The following is a 20,706-nucleotide window of genomic DNA, read 5'->3' as shown; positions in this document are numbered from 1 at the left end:
ATGAAGGAGAGACAGTCACCGTTGTGAATTGTATTATACAGTGTTGGTGGGATTTATTTGTAGGAATTGAATGGCACTAGACCATAATTGGATCTTAATGAATTTCTTAGCTTCTCTTGAGAGTCTCAATTTCCCTGTTTCCAGCAGGATGGATCCTGTTATGGACTTGACAGGTTTTGCTGCAGTTTCCCTGATGGCTACTCCTGATATTTTTGACATTCCTGTGAGACGTAAACATATGTCTCCCTTGAAAATAAAAAATGTACTTGCTTCACATTTCAGAGCCAGAGATCTGGGGCCACTACTGTGTGTCATTTCCCTTAGTGCAATTTTGATTAATGTAACTGAGAACTGTTCTATTCTGAGTGCTAACAAATAGCACTGTGATAGTTTCAGTAGGAAAGGACCTTCTTGAGGAAAGAGATACAGAAACATTTGTGTGTTTTTCTCAGGTACTCTCCACTTCACAATGTCAAACTTCCAGAAGAAGATGGCATCCAGTATCCCTCCACGCTGCTTCTCACAGCAGACCACGATGACCGTGTGGTCCCTCTGCACTCCCTGAAGTTCATCGCAACCCTGCAGTACGTTGTGGGCCGAAGCAGTAAACAAACCAATCCACTTCTCATCCATGTTGACACCAAGGCTGGGCATGGAGCAGGAAAGCCAACTGCTAAAGTTATAGAAGAAGTGTCAGATATGTTTGCTTTTATAGCACGATGTCTAAATCTTGAGTGGATTGAATAAGCAAAATGCTTAATTACTGTCTCCTTTAGAAAACAAGGGCTTTAACACTTAAGAACAGCCACACTACTACTTGGTGTAGTACTTACATTTAAGAACTGCAGTTTAATATTTTATTGATCCAACCTGCTAGGGAGTTTTGATCTTCTGTGCTTCCCTCTTTTTGGCATTTCTCTGATTTTTTTCTATTGCATTCCAAATTCCATTTTGAAAAGCATGTTCAAAAAAATAGCTGAGCCTACTCTCAGTACTGTTGTGAAAATTTTGATTTCAAAATTAGTGCTAGTTGGCTTATTTCCTATAAACGGTTTTAATGTCTTTCACCTATAAACATATCCAGAGCATTTGTAATTAAATGTAAGTACTGTTCACATACAAGAACTCTAAGCATATTTTATTTACACAGTAATTTATTTAAGAATGCAAATTGAAGGTGTTCAGTGATAACCATGAAAAAATGAAGTGACAGTAATCCAGTTATGTCAAATATTATTAAAAAGCTTATATTACATCCTGTTCATAAACATGTCACAGTCTGTAATAATGATGTTGCTAAATTGTTCTTTCTTTCCAAAGAGACTTCAAAATGTCACCAGTTTTCTCTTTGGCCATTTATTTCCACACAGAAGGAGAAACTGGAGGCTGAAAAACTTGAAGAAATCTTAGATTCTCCTTGTAATTTTAGTCAAGCTATACAGATACTCTCCAACAACTCATGTAAAATGATTTCTTTTAACTGTTTCTGAAGAGTAGACCAGGCACTGATTTAAATAAATGAACAAAATATAAACTAACACAAAATAAAAAAACCAAGCCCAACCCTAAACCACAGTTTTGTCCAGATTATTCAGGTTCGCCTTTTTTTCTGATGCTTCTGACAGGACATTCTCTAAAAAGGCAAAATCTGAGCATGCATATATAACCTAGTTTTGGCTTCAAAACAGCAAGAGCTCGTAGTCAGACTCCCCTATGATTTGACACAGGCACATTATTTGAACTGCCATTTTCCCATCTAGGCTGTAGAGCTATAAAGTAGATGTGAGTATTTGCCTACTGTTTAATCTCTGATTCACTGCAGCAATTAGAGTTTGATTTTGCAGAGAAAAAAAGTACTCTATCAACTATTATTAGTGTTGTTGCCCCTCCAGAAAACATCATTGTTTCTCATTTTTGGAGGTACTGATATAATCTTCCACAATCATGCTTGTCATTACATTCATACTTAGACCCTAAGGACTGTATTTTAACTCTGGGCTCAGGAGTTTTATCTATAAACAAACAATGTCTTGGTGCAGGAAGAGGAGGGAATGGTATTTAAAAGAGAGGGGGATGCTCTAAAGAGCAGCAAAAATAAAAATAAATTTGTACCAGAGTCACTCTGTGTTTCCCTCATGATCTGGACTTCTTTTGATTCCCTCTGGAGTCCCAGGAAGATCATCCTCTGCAGGTCCTTACTATGTATGGTTAATTTGATTTTAGGAGAAAATAAAAAATTATTTCTGCTTTCATATGAAATACCACACCTAAAACCTTTATGTGATCTGGGATTTATTTGGGATCCATGGGGATTACAGTTGTTTACAAGATACTCTGTAGACTTCTGCACTCTGACCACAGCATTGAATTAAACAATCAGAATAAGGAGTTGAGAAAGGATAATTTTTTTTTTCCTTCCAGGCTGTGAAAACAGGGTGCAGGTTAGCATCCCCCTTCTCCCAGAGGTGTATGAAATGCTTTCTTTGATCATCTAGAAATTTTCAGCAGCTTCCCCACATGGCAGAAACAGAGCACGTAAAGCTGTGCCATCTCCATTTGTAATATTAATAGTTGTGGCATGTAGTCTTCTGTTGAATTTGTAGTTACTGTCAAGAGGGCAGAGCTTCACCTCTGATACAGAGCTTTGCAGGGTAGGGTGTGTGGAAACATGGTCCTCAGATATTTCAGAAACAGAGCTGAACTCCCATCAGTACATTGAATTGCACATGCTTGGGTACAGCCACCTCATCATCTTTAGGTCTGTTCCTAAAAATCCTTTTCCTTCTGAAGCCTTCTGTTGAAGCTGAGTTCCCTGAATGACTCAGTGTCATGACCGATGACCCATAATCTGGGGACTTTGGAAACAAACATTTCTCTGAGTGGCAGTCAGTAGTACTGAAGGTGGAGCTGCTTGCTGGAGACACCACTCACAAAGTAAGTGTTCCAGAGTATCCCTTGTGGAATGCTGGTGTCAGTATTGGGAAGGCATTGTGTTTCTGTAAGAGGGTCATCATGTCAAAATTTATTTGATCTTAATCAACTGTGCCAAGTTCAGGATTCAAGTGCCAGAAAAAATGATTTTGCAAAGCTGTCCTGTTATCTGACTTGCTGCTTTTGAGGCAGACAGGGTCATACTCCAACTGGAATCTGTAATTAAGTCTGAGCGAGTAAGGCTCTTGTAATATAGTGGAATTTAAACCTTTGGGGTTTTGATTAAATAGACCTGGAGCCAAACCATTCCTGCTGTATAAAACATAATGAAATTTCTGTTGGTCTCGTTTCAAGGTTAAGTTATTTTCTCTATAGTGGAAACGCTATTTTGTGAAGATACTCTTGTGTTTTGTGGCATCTGTTTCCAGTATGTGAAGCAAAATACACCAGCTGGGCAAGGTAACCTCCTAACTGTCTGCTTTTTCAAAACCACCTTTGAAAACTACATACTGATGGTTTGTGCCAAGATCCAAACCCACCCCCCCCCCAAAAAAAAAAAAAAAAGCCCTGTAAGAGGCTTGTGTAGCACGAAGAAAAATCTGGTTTTATGTGGAAATAAATGAACTTTTTACATATTTCTCCTAATAGTCTTCACAACTGATGTAAAGATATCTTACTTGTCTTTCCTGCCATGAGTGTATATTTGCGTTAAAGTTGATTCATGTGAAAAAGGTCAGAAATATTTTTACAAGCTGAGAATCTTCATATTCTTTACAGAAAGAGATATTTGAATTCCTTTACATTGGACTTAATTTACATTTTGGTAGCTGCTAAAAAGATAGATGTATATATATATATATGTATGTTTGTGTGTGTCTGTATATACTGATTTCAGCTGGGAGCTGCACTCACAGTTTAGGGATGGAAGAGGGCAGCTGACCTGTGGGTATGTAAGAATAAAGGGTGCTCAAGACAGAGTTTGGAGATAGATACCTGTCCCTGACACCCATCCTCTTGACCAGGATTTTCTTGCCTTGGCTCTACTTTGCCATCTGTCTGTAGGAAGGCAGAAACATGAGCAGCAGTACTTCTGGATTCAATACAGCAAGCACCAGCTCTCAAAGATCAATGTTGCCAGGTCATTTATTTATTTTTAGCCTGAGGCTGCCCCTCAGGATTGCCTAAAGGTCTCCTTATAGACTTCCTGACTGTCTGTCCTGTAAAAGGGGTTTTCCAAGCTGAGCAGGATTTAGAGGGAAGGCCAAGGGAGGGACTTGGAAGCCAAGCTAATAAACAACCACACCATTTTCTGCCAAGCTCTTCTACTTCAAAAATCTTTAGTAGACCACTTTTGTGTAATTGTCTCTGTCCAGGCCTCTCAGAATATGGATAGGTCCTTCTGGTTTGAACAGCCAGGTTTGGCAACTTAGTTAATTTTTTCCTTCTGTTAATTACTTCTGCCTTCAGATATAGCATGCCAGGAGAAAAAAAAAAAAAAAAAAAAAAAAAAAAAAAAAAAAAACCACCACCATTTTTCAGGCTTTTGTTAGCTTGCTCTTGCAGAAGAGTGATGTGGGGTAGCCTTCCAATTCTTATGTGCCTGAAGATAACTGAAGATAACTATAGTGTGTGCTCGAGATAACATTATCCATGAATGGAAAATTCTGAATAAGCTCATGTCTTCAGTTTATTCACAGCAGAGGAATCCTAGTGACGGAGTGCCTCAGTGGAAGCAGGACTAGCTACTGGCACAGAAATTAACTGAAATACTGGATGAGGAGGACTGTGATTTGACTGTTTCTCCTAATTTTCCATAAGAATAATTGAAAATTCAACATTGAGGACCAAAGCTTAGCAATAACCTATGAGAATCTTCTCTGTAGACATCTCTCTGCCTTGTTACCAGGAGAAAGAGAGGCAAGGAACACACTTGGTTCTCATGCCCTTACTCATTGCAGTGGAAGTTTAATGCTGAAAGTCTGAATAGCAAGAGTCAGTGTGTGGTGACTTCACTAAACATTTCCAGCTCCCACAGCAGATGCAGCATGACAGCTGGAGTCAGTGAATGGATGATATCCCTGCAAATGTGACATTTCCCAGCTAGCCACATGCTGCTCAGGATACTGTAATTTGTGCTTGTGCACTGCTTTCAATGCCTCTCAGGCCTTCTCTGTGCAAAAAGACAGGAGCTACTCTTCTTGAAGCCCCTAAGGTGAGGGGGACACACGTGCTGTTTTAAGCTAGATGTGTACTAGATAGGTATCTGGTAGTGCTAACTAAGCATTAATTTTGATAATTCTCTATAACTTATACAGGGCATTACTAGGCCAAAAATATCTGTAATTTTTATCTTTTAGCCTCACCCTTAAGGTACTGGGGAAATAATCAGAAAAGCAGAAGTTAAGCAGTAGCACCTGAACTAATAGGAGGCGGTAATTTCACTTATTTCTTAGCACCATGATTTTTATGCTGTTTTTCTTTCCCTGTGAAGAGCTGTATTTAACCTCTGACATCTCAGCAGAAGAACAGATGAACATGAAGCGACATTGCATTTCAGTGATGCCATCAGATATATTCTGCTGTGGGACACTGAAGTGTCAGAAGACAAGAGCAGCAAAAAAAAAAAAGTTTGCTTTTCTACCTAGCAGTTACTGAACAACCATGAAGATACTAAATAATAGAGGAGTCCATTCATTAGTTAGTTTTACAGCAGTTAATGCAATTTTTTAGAAGTTTTGGGAGTGCTTAGCTGGTGAAAAACTGTTATCCATGCTGATTTATTCTTTTAGGCCATTTCTGGTGTGCAACAAGAGCATGTCATTGTGACAGCAAGTGACAAAATGCTGTGACTTGGACTGTTGTTTCTTTCCTGAGGAAGAACCTGAATAAAGGGCTTGGGCATTTCACTCTTCAAAATCCTTTGGAACAGTAGCAGAAGCAGATGAACAATCTTATTGTTTTCTGATTGTTTCAAATGAAATAATGTCATTTCTCAACAAAATGTGTTGTTTTCTGGTAGTACTGCTGTTCCAGAGGAAGCTCTGTTGTAGTAGAACAAGCTTTGTGATATAGGTATGTGCAGATAGATAATTCTTTCAGTAGCTGGGCCAAGCTGTTAAGTGCTTCCTACTTCATATATTTAGTGTTCATAATTAACATCCTGCTACTGAAATTGCTTTTTGTTTAGTTTAAAGCTTCTCAGAATTAAAACCATGTTTTCATCATAAATGGCATAAAGCTGTAAGGTGTAAGACCATTGATAAGGGAACCCAGGCTTCAGCTCCTGCATGGTTTACCGTTCATTTTGCGTTTCACTGAATAGATAAAGGTAGAATCATAGAATGGTTTTGATTGGAAGTGACCTTAAAGATCATCTAGTTCCAACAACCCTGCTCTGGGCAGGGACACCTTCCACTAGACCAGGGTGCTCAGGGCCCCATCCACCATGGTCTTGAACACTTAAAGAATGGGGCATCCACAACTCCTCTGGACAGCCTCACCACCCTCATAGTAAAGAGTTTATTCCTAATATCTAAACTTCCCTCTTTTGGTTTGAAGCCATTCCGTCTTGCCCTGTCACTATATGCCCTCTTTCTTGTAGGCTACCTACCTGTAGGGTAGTGAAGGGCCACAATTAGGTCAGGCCAAAGCTGCTTTTTTTTCCAGACTGAACTAGAAAAACTTCACATTACAGTAAGAAAGTCAACCATAGATAATCACTGCCTATAAATTAAAAATCTTGAGAAACCTCTATGGTTGACTGTATGTAAACAAGCCTCCAGCTGTATTTTGAAATTAAAGGGATTACTTTTCCTAATTAGAAATGCTCAGCCCTCCTTGAGCTTCAAGGAAGTAGAGATCCAAACCTGGACTTCATAAGAGCACACGTCACTCAGAATGCCTAAAAGCAAAAGTAGTTTTTGAAATTCCCTGTCTTTGCAATGTGGTTATCCTTCAGCAAAGCTTCGGCTGCCAAGGACAAACTGGAAAACATCCTCCTCTCACAGATGACAGTCACTTGCACAACAACCCAGTCATTAAATAGTTTGCTGCCATGGGCCTGCTGCCCATTCTTCCTGCCTGGTGGAGCCTTCCAGGGCCACTGTGATTGCCAGAGGAAGTCAAATGAGGGGGAGGGGTACCAAATTTACAAAATTGCTTCCAGCTAATGAGTTGGACTGTTACTGAGAACATTTCATTGGAGATTTTGGATTGTGTTCATTATTTTTGATACTTGTTCCCTGTTAGGATCCGATAAGTGGAAGATACCTCTCCTGAATTAAGGTTCAAAAAACAAGTCTGGTGTTAATCATTTTAGCCTGGCTGTCATGTAAAATTCAGAGGTTGTCACCTCAAGCTGTGCCAGGGGAGGTTCAAATTGGACATTGCAAAGAATTTCTTCACAGAAAGGGTTGTTAAGCATTGGAACAGACTGCCCAGGGGAGTGTTGGAGTCACCATCCCAGATGTTCAAGAAACAGCTGGACTTAATGTTGGGGTGTAGTTGACAAGGTGGTGATCAGTCAAAGGTTACATCTTTTCCAGCCTAAGTGATTCTGGGTGCTTAATTCTGTGACCTGGGTCTTGGCTGTGGAGAAAAATGGGCTTACATAGTCACTTGGGAAATAAAATTGGAATTTGAGGTTTCTCAGACCACTTGCCCTGCCTCAGCAGAGGGCTCAAATGCTGCCAAATTACAGGCTACCTTTCTCTTCATTTAAATATCTGCACTCAAAGCTATTTTTTCCCCAAGCTTATTAACCTGCTCATCTCATTTGTGGGTTTTCTCCACTGTTCAGGATGACAGCAGACATCTAGGGAAGCTAATTACTCTTCTGTCAAGCCCTCGAAGGCTGTGCAAGCCTTGTGGGAGAACATGTCATCTTTATCCCCAGCACAGATTTTGATGAAAATACCAGTTTAGTTTAGAAGCCCGCTTCCCAGGGGTCTTCATCCCTGCAACAGAAGCATGCAGCTGATCTCCCTGGCTTGCCAACCCAGCACCCACACAGACCTATGGATAAGGGAGATGCCGCAAGCAAGGAGACCCCTTGGACCAGCAAGAGCAGCCAAGGCAAGGAAAGGTGAGGAGTCCCAGTTGCTACAGGGCTTACCAAAACTCTACCACTGGCTCATTTGTTTCAGCTGTCCTGCTGTCCTGTAAACCATGAAGCTGGCAGGAAGTTAAGCCTGGGCTGTCATTCTGTGCAGAGAAGTCTTGCTCAGGTCAGGCCTTTAGCACAGCAGAGATGTCCAGCTCCCAAGAGAGATTTCTGGCCTGCATGAGAGATATTTTTGGAGAGAAGCAATGAACTGACAGGGTTTTCTGAATGACAGCTTTAGACTTAAAAACCTAACACCTATCTGGTATAGATCCTCCTATTGACTCTGAGCCCACATCTTACAGCAACAGCTTTGTCCTCATTCTTCCATCCCATTCTCTCTACACTCTTTTGTGTGTTACAGGAATACCTAATTTTCTTTACCTTTGAGGTCCAAAAGGTGTTCTCATTTTTCCTAATCACATTACACCTGATCATTTTTCATTCTTTGACCTTCTTGCTTTTTAACTTTGTCTGCTCTCTGAATTACCCAGAGCTTAAGCATGTGAGAATGTCTACAAAGCTTATGGCAAAACAAACGGGCTCTAGGCTAACACACACACACATATGCAGAGAGATACCTTTCCTTGGGGTTTTGCTTCATTTTCTCTATTTTTTCAAGATCACTTATTAGAAATTCAGAAATCCCTTGAGCCAGTTTCTAAAGACTAGCTGTTCTCCTTGGTGACATATGGTTGCCCTCCTAAGGACTGTTTCACTCAAATGTTAGTTCAGGAATGTTTGGTACTAGCATTACAATTCCCATTTTGCCCTCTGGTTGTAATCCCTGCTTTTACTATGCTTTCACCATCTGTTGCAAACTCCAGCTGTTGCCTTTTAAAGAAACACTTTTGGAACATTAATTGTGGCTCTGAAAAACCTTCTCTCCAGTTGCTTCTGTAAGAATTGGATGTCCTTACTCAACAAACGAGTAATGCCCAAGGCATACTGCTGCTCTGAACTTCCTCCTGGTCTGTTTAATCAGCTCCTCTAGCTGGAACTAGCTGTGGTTTAGCTTCTGTTGTTTTTCCTTTCACTCATCATTTCATCAGGGCAAGCTGTCCCCAAAGGCTGCTGCCACCTCTTGCACATCTCCTCTATTCTTATTCCTTGAAATTGAAATGAAAAGATGTTGCCTGTATATGCTTTCCACACTGGAAGATGGGCAGCTCGTGAGCCTTCAGCTCTGATGGTGATTTCACCTCTACAGCAGCCACATGTCCCAGTAATTGGCCCAGAGACACAAGCCCCCCAAGACCATGTGGGCTTCTCCTCCTACAAACTCCATGCTGTTTTCATTACAGTATGTCCCGCAGACACACAACTAGTATGTCTGGCACTGCATTTCCCTATTCTTGTTTCAGGAAAACACAGCCAGCAAAGTCTAAATCAAACAAAATCCAACAGAATGGAAGAGTTTGGGGATTCCTCAAAGTGAATCACCATCCCCCCAACACAAGGTTTTCAGTACTGGAAGCTGAAAAATGACTGGCAGCAGAAGGCAGTCCTCATCAAAGCACAACATTCCATGTGAATCTTCCCATTTTGGCAATGAACTTTCAGATCAGACCCAAAAACGGCAGGGAAATTTTCACACTAGTGTAATTGTGAAGTTGCAGCATAGATGGTACAAAAGAGCCCTCAAATACCTGTTGGGATATTTCAGTATACCTCAGTAGGGTAGTTCTGCCTCTGCTAATTTTGTGCCTATATTTAACTGACTCCTCAAACAATGTGGGAACTGCAGGTCATTAATTATCACAGCCACCCTTAGTGACAGGGTGGGTGAGAACATGTTAGGAAGAAGGCAAGGGGATGAGGGCAGAGAGCTGTGCCCTATTCCCAGGAAGCTCCCCACCTGGCTCCAAGCCAGCAGCTCACCCTAGGGACCCCTGCAGGCATTCCTAACAGTATCTCCCTCTCAGCCCGGCTCCTGGAGGAGGCTCAGCATCAGAAAAGTGGCAGCCTGAGACCCTGCTGTACCTGCTCACTTGAAGTCCTGGGAAGTCTGAACCTGACCACAAAAGTGCAGACAAACCCCTCCAAACTGGAGCCAATCACTTTTGTGTACAATTTACTATTGAAATAGAAGGGAGAAAAACCTCCAAACATCATGGTTCTCAAGTCTCCATGACACATCCTGAAGATTGTTCACACTAGAAAGATGGTGGGAGAAAAGTGAGGAAATGGTTGTAAAAAGGAAACATTTTCCTTCATTCTTAAACCCTTTCCAGCTCTTGCAGTCTGAAGCCATTTAAGATAGTAAAAGGAATAAGATTATAAAGACTAAGATCACATGTTCTCTGAATGTGACACTCCACCACTGCTGGGATTTTTCAACAAGGGAATGCGCTTCTGTACTCAGTCCCTGTGTGTTTTCATCCCCTGTGATAATCTGAGGTGACTTTGCTGGCCTGTAGGAAAGTTGAACAGCACAGTGTTTTGAAAAGAGAAACAGGTTAAATGCTCACAGATGGTTTTATACTAAGGACCATGTATGCATCAGTTCATTAGTACTACTCCCTTACTACTTGGATTCATGCAAGGGTTATCAAGGAGTTTCCTGAGCTCTTTGCTTTCTGATCAAAACAAAACTAAGCTGCTGGTGCCAGCTCATTACTAGGAATGCCTTTAAATACCTACACATCCTTTGCTCTACTCACACTTAATTTTAAGCTGGCTTGACAACTGACAATTAACCTGATTTCCTTTCGTTCTTTTTCCTTCTCTTGTCTTAACTTAACTGACTGTGCTGTAGATTGATGCCAGTGGTCTCTGCCTTTTCACTTCCATTTTCCACCTCTGCTATTTGTGCAAAATGTGCTTTTCAGTTTTCTGGTCAGACTCATATATAATGGGTTCAATGTCTTGCTGTTTGTTTTTTTCCGTCACTGAAACATATGTCCTAAAATTCATATCGAATTGCAGAAAAATTGTCTTTTGTCCAGGAAAAAAAAAATTAAGCACATCTATCACAAAAGGGAGGAAATTTGAAAATGAAATAGCTTGATTATGCCAACATTTTGTGAGACTCTTTTCCAACACTTCACCAAATGTGTCATGAACACATCACTGTGTAGTCCTAAAATATGGAGTCCTGTTTGAGCATATTGTTGTTCACTGTCCTTCTTGCTCTAAATAATCCTACATAACCATAAGACTCCCATGCTTTTATATGCTAAAGCATTTACATGCCTGTGAGAGATTTTTCGTGTGTTCCCACCTTTACCTTTATAAGGTTTCTTCAAAGAACAGGTCTGCTGCTGCTCCTCTGTTTTTTTCTGACAGATTGTTGCTGAAAACATAAGCTCTCAACAGGAGCTAGAACACAATAACATTAATCAGTGCCTCCTGCCAAATTCTTGCCAGTTCAAAACAGCACTTGGGGGATTATTTCTCAGCTTCCATTCATATTCAGTGACCTCTTGCTTATTATTTTAACTGCAGTGACAGTTCTGCTGGATCGAGAGACTTCCCCATGTGTCCTCCATTGGATCTGTAGCAGTTACATTTGAGTACTCCTAAATTCATATTTGGGTGCAAGATTTTGCCTCATTGTGAGTCTCATCTTCAAGTGGTTCTGCCCAGTGAATGGGCTTTTTTTCTTTTCCCCTTCCTGCATGCTTTGGTTTCCCTTTCTCTTACAGTCTCAGACAGAGGCAGCAGGGAAAACTCCGGTCCTCGAGGACAAGCCTGAAACAGTAGTGAGAAATTGTGGGTTTCAGCCTCCTTCATCCTTCCATTTTTCAGAGAACAAAGCCTGGCTCACAGCAATGGAGCAGCAGCAGTGCAGGAGCCACCAGCCTCCCCGGGGCTCTGTGGTCCCCTCACAACAGCTGAGCCGTGCCCAGGCATCGTCTGGCCCCTGGGTGCCTCACCTTCACTTCCCAACAGTGGCCCCCCGACTTCATCAGGCAAGGGCTGCCCTTCCTGTCAGGAACACTGGTGGTGCTGAACGTGCAGGGAAAGGCAGGAATGACTCCAGCAGTAAAATGGACAATGGGATGTGGTTAGTGTTTCCCAGTGACTTTACTGGGAGCCACGTGTGCACTCAGCTCAGTTTAAAGATGCTCAAGGCGACCATCTTTATGATGTTACGAAGAGTTACTGGAAGGTTTGTCCTAAGCCCTTCAGGTTATGCTTGGCCAATTTTTAGTTTCTTCTTGGCCGCTTGTCATAGTGTCACAATGAATCTCATAGACATATCTTCAGAGGGAAATGGAAAGTATCTTTTCATTTGTCAGCTGCAAAAAAAAAAAAAATAAAGATTAATGGCTACTGTCAGCTCTGTTAACAATGTCTTTTGCAGATTTGTCCAATCTTGGTATTATTTTCATTTGCAGTGAATTATTAGCTCTTGTCTCTGTCAAAAGCAAAAAATTCCATTTCTTTAGTAATGTGTTAAAACCTGAAAAAGAAAAATTGTGCTTCATATTTCCTGACAAGATTCCATTATGCTGAAAGGAAAAAGTTTTCTTCAATTTTACGTAGCCAAAAAAATGATGTCTTTAAAGGCTGTGATGCCTCTGCTACACAAAGAATATTTTTCCACATCAGTACAGATACTCTTGGACCACACATCCATTACTGCCTTCAAAGTCTTTATTTCATCTAATATGAGAGTGTGTTCTATGAAAGACACATGATGAGTTTCATATCACATCAGAATTAATCAAAATATCACAAAGAATTTTTTTTTCTCAAAATCTTTAAACCTAATCAATTCTGAACAGAAATCTGTGATTTATAATGAACAGATAAATCATAACCATCTGGATGAACTACACAATATTGTTTCATCATATAAGTTTGCACCCCTTGGGCTTTACAGCAAAGATAGCTGGAGAAACCCATGACAACTGAAGATGAAAAGGCAAAATCCTTCACTAATAAAAATTCTTATAACTTCATTAAATTCAAGCAAGCTACAATGATTTACACTTCTCCAGAGTGTTTTCAGCACACTTTCTTTCATAAATAGAGCAGGGAGAGTGGGAATAGTAAAAGGTAGGATTATGGATAAACAAATCAACGAATGGAGACTTCATGAAGTCTGCTAGGGCACCATGTTATAAATGTAATTCAGCTAGCAAGTGTGTGTGCTTTATATTTCTGTGATGCACTAAAAAAAAAAAAAAAAAAAAAAAAAAAAAAAGACAACAAAAACCTCCTTAAATACACTTTTTAAAAAGATCTTTAGAAAAGTAACCCATTAAGTCTGGCACAGCCCTTGTCCCAGATGAGCTCATGTGTGATTACTAAGAAGTGCCTGATCAATGGTGTGTCACCAGCAGAGCACTTCAGTTGCCCACACAGGTCTGGTGACACTTGAGGTGCTCCTGAGCATTGCCTCAGCCTCCAAGGGCGCTTCCTAAGGAGACAGGTTTCCCAGGCCTTGGGAGGTGTTTGCCAGCCTGCTGAGACATCACAGACAACCTTGGGCATCTCAAACTGAACAACTTTCTTATATCAGGACCATAATGGGAGCCTTATCTAAGCTCCTGTAAGTGCATTCTATGTCCACAACATGGACAGTAAGGCTGATACACTTTCGAAGGAAAGTCTTGAGTCACCCAGGAATTAGCCACCCTCCACAAAAACCTTTGTTATTTTTACCTTCTCTGCCAGAGCAAGGCTTCAAAGAGGAGGAAGGGCATCTCTGACACCAATATCCCTGTTCTGAGGAGATTACTCAATACTTTACAATCCAAGTGTTTAAATATGTTTTGGTACCACTGTGCTGCCACAAATACAGAATTTATACTCTACTCTTTCACTTGGCTTCAAAAATAGAAACTGTCCAGCAACTACAAATATGAATACAGTCTTTATCAGCTGGCATTTTGTTATTTTCAAATGGTTTTTCTCCTGAGATGACAATGAATTAAAGTGGGATACTGACAACTCTTTCCAAGGCCAAGGTCTCAGCATCTGAAGCTTTGTAGGGCAAAGCTTTCTGATTACTGGTATGAGTATGGACTTCATGGTGGTTTAGGAGTTACTTAAAAGATTGGAAGCTTAGTTCAATTATTCAGATGTTACATCTGCTGTCAGAGTTTATTTCATATGCCCATTTTTCCGTACAAATCATCTATGAATGCTTTGAAAACCTGAAAACTTAAGTTGCTGTATATTGGCTTCCAAGTGATAACTGGGTCGAGTTTTGAACTCATGTTTTCTGCTTTCATCTGTTGAATTAAGAAAATACATTTCACTGGACCAGAAGTAGAGATCTCATCCTACCTGGTTAAAATTCTTGTGTACTCAGTCCACACCTGCTTTGATGTGCCCCAGTGATCCACAAAAGGCATTTGGGCACCAAGCTTTGTCTCTGCAGAACCCCCAGGTGCAATGATGAGATAGACTAGAAATCTTTACTTGGAACATTTCCAGTTCTATCATACAAGCATCTAGATTTAAATGCACAAATTTCTTATATGCCATCTTTTCAACATGCAAATACGGGTTCTGAGTTTAGCCCACACCTAAACTGTTGTGTCTTACAAGCCTGACACAAACCCTTGCATGAGAACACACCAGGGACGTGGTACCAGAGCAGACACCTGCCCCATCCCAGGTGTAATATGGGTGAAGGCAGCTTCCCAGGCAGCATGCCGGGTTTGCCAGCTTTGACTGTTTTCAAAGAGATTGTTTCACAGAGGAGTCATTAGTCTATTTAATAAATAGTGCAAAGTACATGTCGTCTATACAGAAAAAAACACCAATGAGCTAATTATAAACAATTTGTCTTTACCTCCTATTCCAAATTTCTGTAATGTCTTATCTGGTTTAATTTTGCTCTAGTATTTTTCTCAGGGAACTGATATCTTTGCTTTAAGTCTTCATTTGCTTTCACTTGTCACAATTTAGAAGCTAATGACATCTTCATGACATCAGACACACTCACTGAAACCCATTATGCCGAGGACAAAGTATGACAGTCTCAGGCGTGGGGAGTAGGAATAACAAATGAGCGACAGCAACAGATGTAAATTAACTGCTAAAACCAAAGAATTATACTGTGCCCTTCCACAGGAAAACTCTGGGAGGAAGGCAAACAGCCCAGCAGGGCCCTCTGTACCCTGGGGATGCTTTCTAAAATCCCTCGCCCATCATTAGCAGCAAAGGAATTGATCAGACCAAAGCTTCTCCTTCACAAAGGAAATGTAGTGGGCTAACAAATGGCAGCTGAAACACGACCTTAAACACAGCCTAGCACTTAGTCTAACCAATTCATGGTTAGCCTTAGGTTGCTTTTAGTTCTAAGTAAAAGCATGGCTTTACTCCAATTCATAGTGTTATCTGTTTTCCTGCACAGCTTGAAATCTTGCTCAGTACATTTTTACACAATTGTATTTTCTTGGATAATTTCTTAAGGATAGGTAGCACTGTGTGCTGAGCTGGGTAGGAGTGCTAAAAATGATTGGGGCATTTTGATAGCTCCCAGGCTGATTCAGTGTCATGTTTAATGTGGTTTTGGCCAAAGGAATCCCACCTTTATTGAAAAACCAAATGCTTTTAATAACATTGCATTGTATTACAGCCGAGTGGTGGAAACAAGTTCAGGGACCACAGTGGCCACAAACATGGCTTTTACTCAAATAAGGGATTCCCCATGAGTGCTCGCTTCTGGTACAGATGAGGAAGGGAAGTAAGTTGGAAGGGTGCAACACCAGGCTCAAATGTAAAGGGTCAAACAGCATTTGTCTTTTCACTGTAGGTTTCTGTTTCCAAATTTCAGATCAGGAATCACTTCGAGGAAAAAAAAAAAAAAAAAAAAAAAAAAAAGGAAAGACAGGTATGTTTTTCTCTTTTTTCCCAACATTTAAAGCTGCTGACTGCAACATAAGCCAGGAAGATTCTTAAGGTGGTGCCTTGTGTCCTGCAGTGACTGCAAGTGACTCACAGCATCCCGTAATCCTCAGAAAAGCTCTTTTCCTTGAGTTTGTCCTGTTTCCCTTGAGTACATGCAAACTTTGGACACCCACATCTGTGAGTAGGGTCTCATAGCCCAGGGACACCCTGAGGGTGGAACAACCTCTGGTGCTGTCAGCTGAACCTGTTTCCTACTACTTCCATCTGCCAGTGCCTCATTCCTCTACCAGGAGTGTTCTGTTCATCCTCTCTTTCAATGCTTTTCATTACTTCATTAACTTCTGTGCTGGCTCCCTTCCGTGCTATTTCATGGACTCTTTTTCAGACTGTTTTCTCCCTTCCTCTTGTTGTTCCTCATACAGAAGAAGTTTCATAATTTTAATCCCCCTCGTTGCCCTTTTCTGAAACTTTTTCAGTGTCTCTATACCCTTTTGAGGAAGAAAGACCAGAACTGCATGCAGAATAGAAGGACTGAGAAATCATGGACATATGAAGTGACATGATGATGATGATGAAGTCCAGTTTCTTTCTTTCTTTCTTTCTTTCTTTCTTTCTTTCTTTCTTTCTTTCTTTCTTTCTTTCTTTCTTTCTTTCTTTCTTTCTTTCTTTCTTTCTTTCTTTCTTTCTTTCTTTCTTTCTTTCTTTCTTTCTCTTTCTTTCTTTCTTTCTTTTTTCTCTTTCTTTCTTTCTTTCTTTCTTTCTTTCTTTCTTTCTTTCTTTCTTTCTTTCTTTCTTTCTTTCTTTCTGTCTCTCTCTCTCTCTCTCTCTCTCTCTCTCTCTCTCTCTCTCTCTCTCTCTCTCTCTCTCTCTCTTTCTCTCTCTCTCACCCATCTTTTGATATATATGAAAACAGGATTGGTTTTCTCCCACCTTCATATTTGTCTACATCAGATTTCATCTGTCATTTTATTGCCCACTCTATCTAGCAGGCTCCTTCAGCAACTCTGCATAACCATCTTTGCTGTCCAGAATAAATTAATAACTTCACATTCTCAGCAAACCCTGCTCCTCACCCTGCTTTCATGTCCTGTATAACAGTGTTGAAAAGCACAGGTGCCAGTAAGGATTTCTTGCAGGACTCTCCTTACAATGTCACTTCACCATGAAGAATGGCCATTTTCTCCCACCCTTTGGTTTCTTTCTTCTAATAAATTATTTATCCACACATGAACTTTCCCTTTTGCCCCACAGCTGCTTGGCTTCTTTAAAAGCTTCTGGTGAAAGATCTTGCTGAAAGCCTTTTGGAAATTACAGTAGACAGCACAGCCAGCTTTTTCTTATTCAATTGTTGTTGACATTTTCAAAGAACTGAAGGTCTGAGAAGGCGATGTTCATCTATAAAAGCTATAACAATTATTCTCTAGCAAAAGAGATTGCTGTTATTCCAGCCAAGAAAATTTCCTCGGTGAAATGACAATGCAGGGAATCTATCACTGAGGAAATGGATGATTTTCCACATAACTCATTATCCAGAACTCATTTCCAGAGGAAATCACCCACATCAAGAAGTCAGCAAGATTCCAAAGAAGGTTTGGCCACCACAGTTGAAGTTATGCCTGTTTTCCACTAGTATAGGAAGGGATAGCGAAACTCGTGAATTAGACATTAAATTATTATCTCTGTGTAAAAGATCAGGATGAAATCTAACACAGGGGGTGATCCCATTGTTTCTGGATACTCCTTCCTTTGAGCCTTATCTGACAAAGAGGAGCACAAAGCTTACAGGGTGTCTTAGCAGGAGAACTGGCCGCTCCCCAGGCATGGAACTGCAGGCTATGGAGCTGAAGAGAGGAATTGCTTCCTGCTATCACCACGCTGCAGCACTGCTTGCTTGGCCTGCACATGAGGGTAAAGACTGAGACTAGATTATCTGCAAATGTTTTCAACTGCTTACTGATCTTCATTTTAATGCTGATGTTTGGGTTATAATGTAAGCTAGCTGAGATCTCAAAATCTTCATTTAAATGACAAAATATCAGTTTATAATGCTCATAAAATAACTTGCAGCTCTCTAAATCCAGCCTAATGTTTGTGCTTTGCATGTTTTTCACATTAGTTTGCTCTTCCCGTCCTTTCTCTTCCCTTCCTAGCAATTTGCAGCAGGATGAGATTCTCACACTGTTCAAGTTGAATCTTGTGTTATTCAACATATTACAGTTAGTGCTACAGTATTGTTTAATGATAAATATGAGCTGATCAGCACACTGGGAAATATTTTCGAGCTCTTCAGCCATATGAGTCTCTTGAGGTTGTTTTTTAGGTTGTTGTTGCTTTAGTCCACAGACTGTTTGGCAAAATATAGTATAGTAAATTGTGTTTCCGCTTTTTTTGGGTTTTTTTGTTTGTTTTTTGTTTTTTTTTTTGGTTTTTTTGTAATGCTTTGTAACCAATGTAAATAATAACCAAAAAAAGGGTAAAATATTACCCCCTAGATTCCATTTTGCTTCTTGAAAAGTTCTGGACATGATTTGTAGTGCATCTACGTGCCTGCAGGACTAAGCAAGCACAGACAGCTCTGAGTTAGATTCACACTAAGCCAGGTACATCCACTTTACAGCTGTTGGACAGAAATACCGTAGCACAGTAAATTAGCATGCTCAGAGGGCTGTGATTTCAAAATTAACTTGGGTAAATCTGTGATACGAATCTGTCCACGCATGTTTACTTCAGAAAGTAAAGCTCTGAAGCAGGAAAAAAAAAAAAAGGAATAGCATGGTATTTTTTCTTTATTCCCCTTTGATTTCCATATACAGCCAATCACTGTAGTATTTGAGCATGTCATCCATGCCCAGATACTCTTACAGATATAATTTTCTGTGCATATAATAACGACAAAAGCAGTGCAGATTTTAGTAGCATTTGTTAATTTTATGTGTGCAGTGATATACAGCCTGTTGGCATTATGGCAGACAATCCACATTAGTAAGCAGAATGACCTTCTCAAATTTCCAGTCTTTGGGAACACAATTCAGTTGCCACTTTCATAAATACTTCTGAACAGCTTCATTTTCGAGAGCAATCCCAGTGAAGCTACGTTTTAGCCTATATGTCTGCAATTAGATCTGTCTGTGTTACTCTTTTGGCTGAATGTGTTTAGCCAAAGCATACGCTGCGAATTGTAAAGATAACGCCACAAAAGACTAAAGAAAAAAATTCTCAGTTGCTATAAATAGATGCAGGCAAACATGTCTGACAGTGGATCATGAAAGGAGTAATTTAGATCCTCTTTTAAAGTAATTAAGCAACAAGGAGAGTTAACTCAATTGAAAGACAATATCCTTATTAAGGAAGAACAAGATAAAGGAATATGTTGAAGTGGATGACACTTTCCAGAAAAAATAAGCCATGAAGTCCCTAAATTGAATTTCAACTGTTATCCATTTTCTTATCTAAGCCTGTGTATGTGTGCCTGGCATGAGAATACATATTCTGAACTCCATCCTCCCTTAATGTATCCATTTTCCTCCCCACTGGGCTGTCTCAGCAATATAATATATTTGTACAGTTAATACATCGACAGCAGAGGTGCTTCACAGACGTGCTGCTCAGTGAGAACAGCAGCATCTTCCTGTTTGGGGAAAAGAAGTCCCCAAGCCTTGACATACCAGTACTCACTAATTTTCATATCCTGTTGCACTTGTACCTTCCTGCTGATTTCCACTGCACAGAAATCTGCTTCTGTACTCACAGCGGAGATCATTAACCCAGTAATTGCGTCTTCTCTGGCTGTTTCCCGTGGTCAGTCTGGTCCTGCATATGGGCAGAGTCTGGGCAAGCATCTGGAGGTGAGGGGGAGGCAGTGACCTGTGGGAATGCTTCAGGAGCCAGGTGCTCTCTGGTGCCACGGATGCCCCGGGTGAGTATTTCTGAGGAAACAGCAGCTGTCCTGATGCCACACCACACGGACAATGGGCTGGCTCCCCAATGCTTGTATCTTTTTTCATCCGTACCTGAATGAATGAGGAAGGCACAAGCCAATTCATGTGTCAGGAAGCTGGTCACAGATGCTACTTCAGGCTAATGAGCCTGGCTAGCCAGGCGCTTCCTGGCAGTATCAGGGAAAAGCAGCTTTTGCCAGAAACAGCAGAGTAGCTCTTGCAAGGGCTTCTCTGCCCAAGCAAACTGGGGAGATGGTGCCAAGCCAGGGCGTGGCACCAGAAGGAGATGGCTGCTGCCCTGCATTCAGCACTTCTCCCCTCCCTCTCACAGCTCCATACACAGACCCGAGACACCACCCACAGCTCTGCCCGGACAGGATAACCCCAGCAGAACGCAAGGACAGAGCCTTTACTTGGCTTTTTCTTCCCTCCCTGCCTGCCACACATGCTCTGGGACTTGCTGCAAACCATGCACAGCCCTGGGGGCTCCACTCTCCTGTCACCCCCATGGTGAGAGCCTGCCTTGTCCGGGCTGGCCAGGCTACAGGACCTCACTGCAGAAAGGGGCAAAAGATGTGATTCTGCCCCCTGTGATTTTCAACAGTAGGGCCTACCCCAAATCCTTCCTCATCCAGAGCTGCCCCTAAACTCCCCAGAACTCACCAAGAGTCTCCTTTTCCATAATGGACTTGGAGAGGAGTCATCCAAAGGAATATTAACTAAATTCAGTGAAATGCATGTGCAAAAACAAAGGCAGGATTGAACCAAGACAGAGGAATGTTAACAGGTGAAGGAAATTGTGTTCGTCTGTGCTGTGTTTTTTTTTTTTTTCTTTTTTTTTTCTTTTAAATGTCATTTCCCCTACATGTAATTGTTGCACTTTGAAGAAAAAGACCACTATCAAATACAGTCAGCTGTGGT

At 40.9% G+C, this 20,706-nt stretch overlaps 1 protein-coding gene across 2 annotated transcripts in view; it reads left to right on the top strand.

Annotated features, from left to right (window-relative positions):
- The window catches only part of PREP (prolyl endopeptidase), an 88,474-nt gene extending 86,088 nt beyond the window's left edge, over positions 1-2,386 (top strand). For both annotated transcript variants that reach the window (XM_066315191.1, XM_066315193.1), the window contains exon 15: positions 453-2,386. In XM_066315191.1, the coding sequence (XP_066171288.1) occupies positions 453-747 (295 nt within the window). In that variant the 3' untranslated portion in view covers positions 748-2,386. The remainder of the gene's footprint in view (positions 1-452) is intronic.
- The last annotated feature ends 18,320 nt before the right edge of the window (positions 2,387-20,706 follow it).

This window comes from Sylvia atricapilla, chromosome 3 (genome assembly GCF_009819655.1).
Source record: "Sylvia atricapilla isolate bSylAtr1 chromosome 3, bSylAtr1.pri, whole genome shotgun sequence".
NCBI lineage: Eukaryota > Metazoa > Chordata > Aves > Passeriformes > Sylviidae > Sylvia > Sylvia atricapilla.
This window is presented reverse-complemented; position numbering and strand designations above follow the sequence as displayed.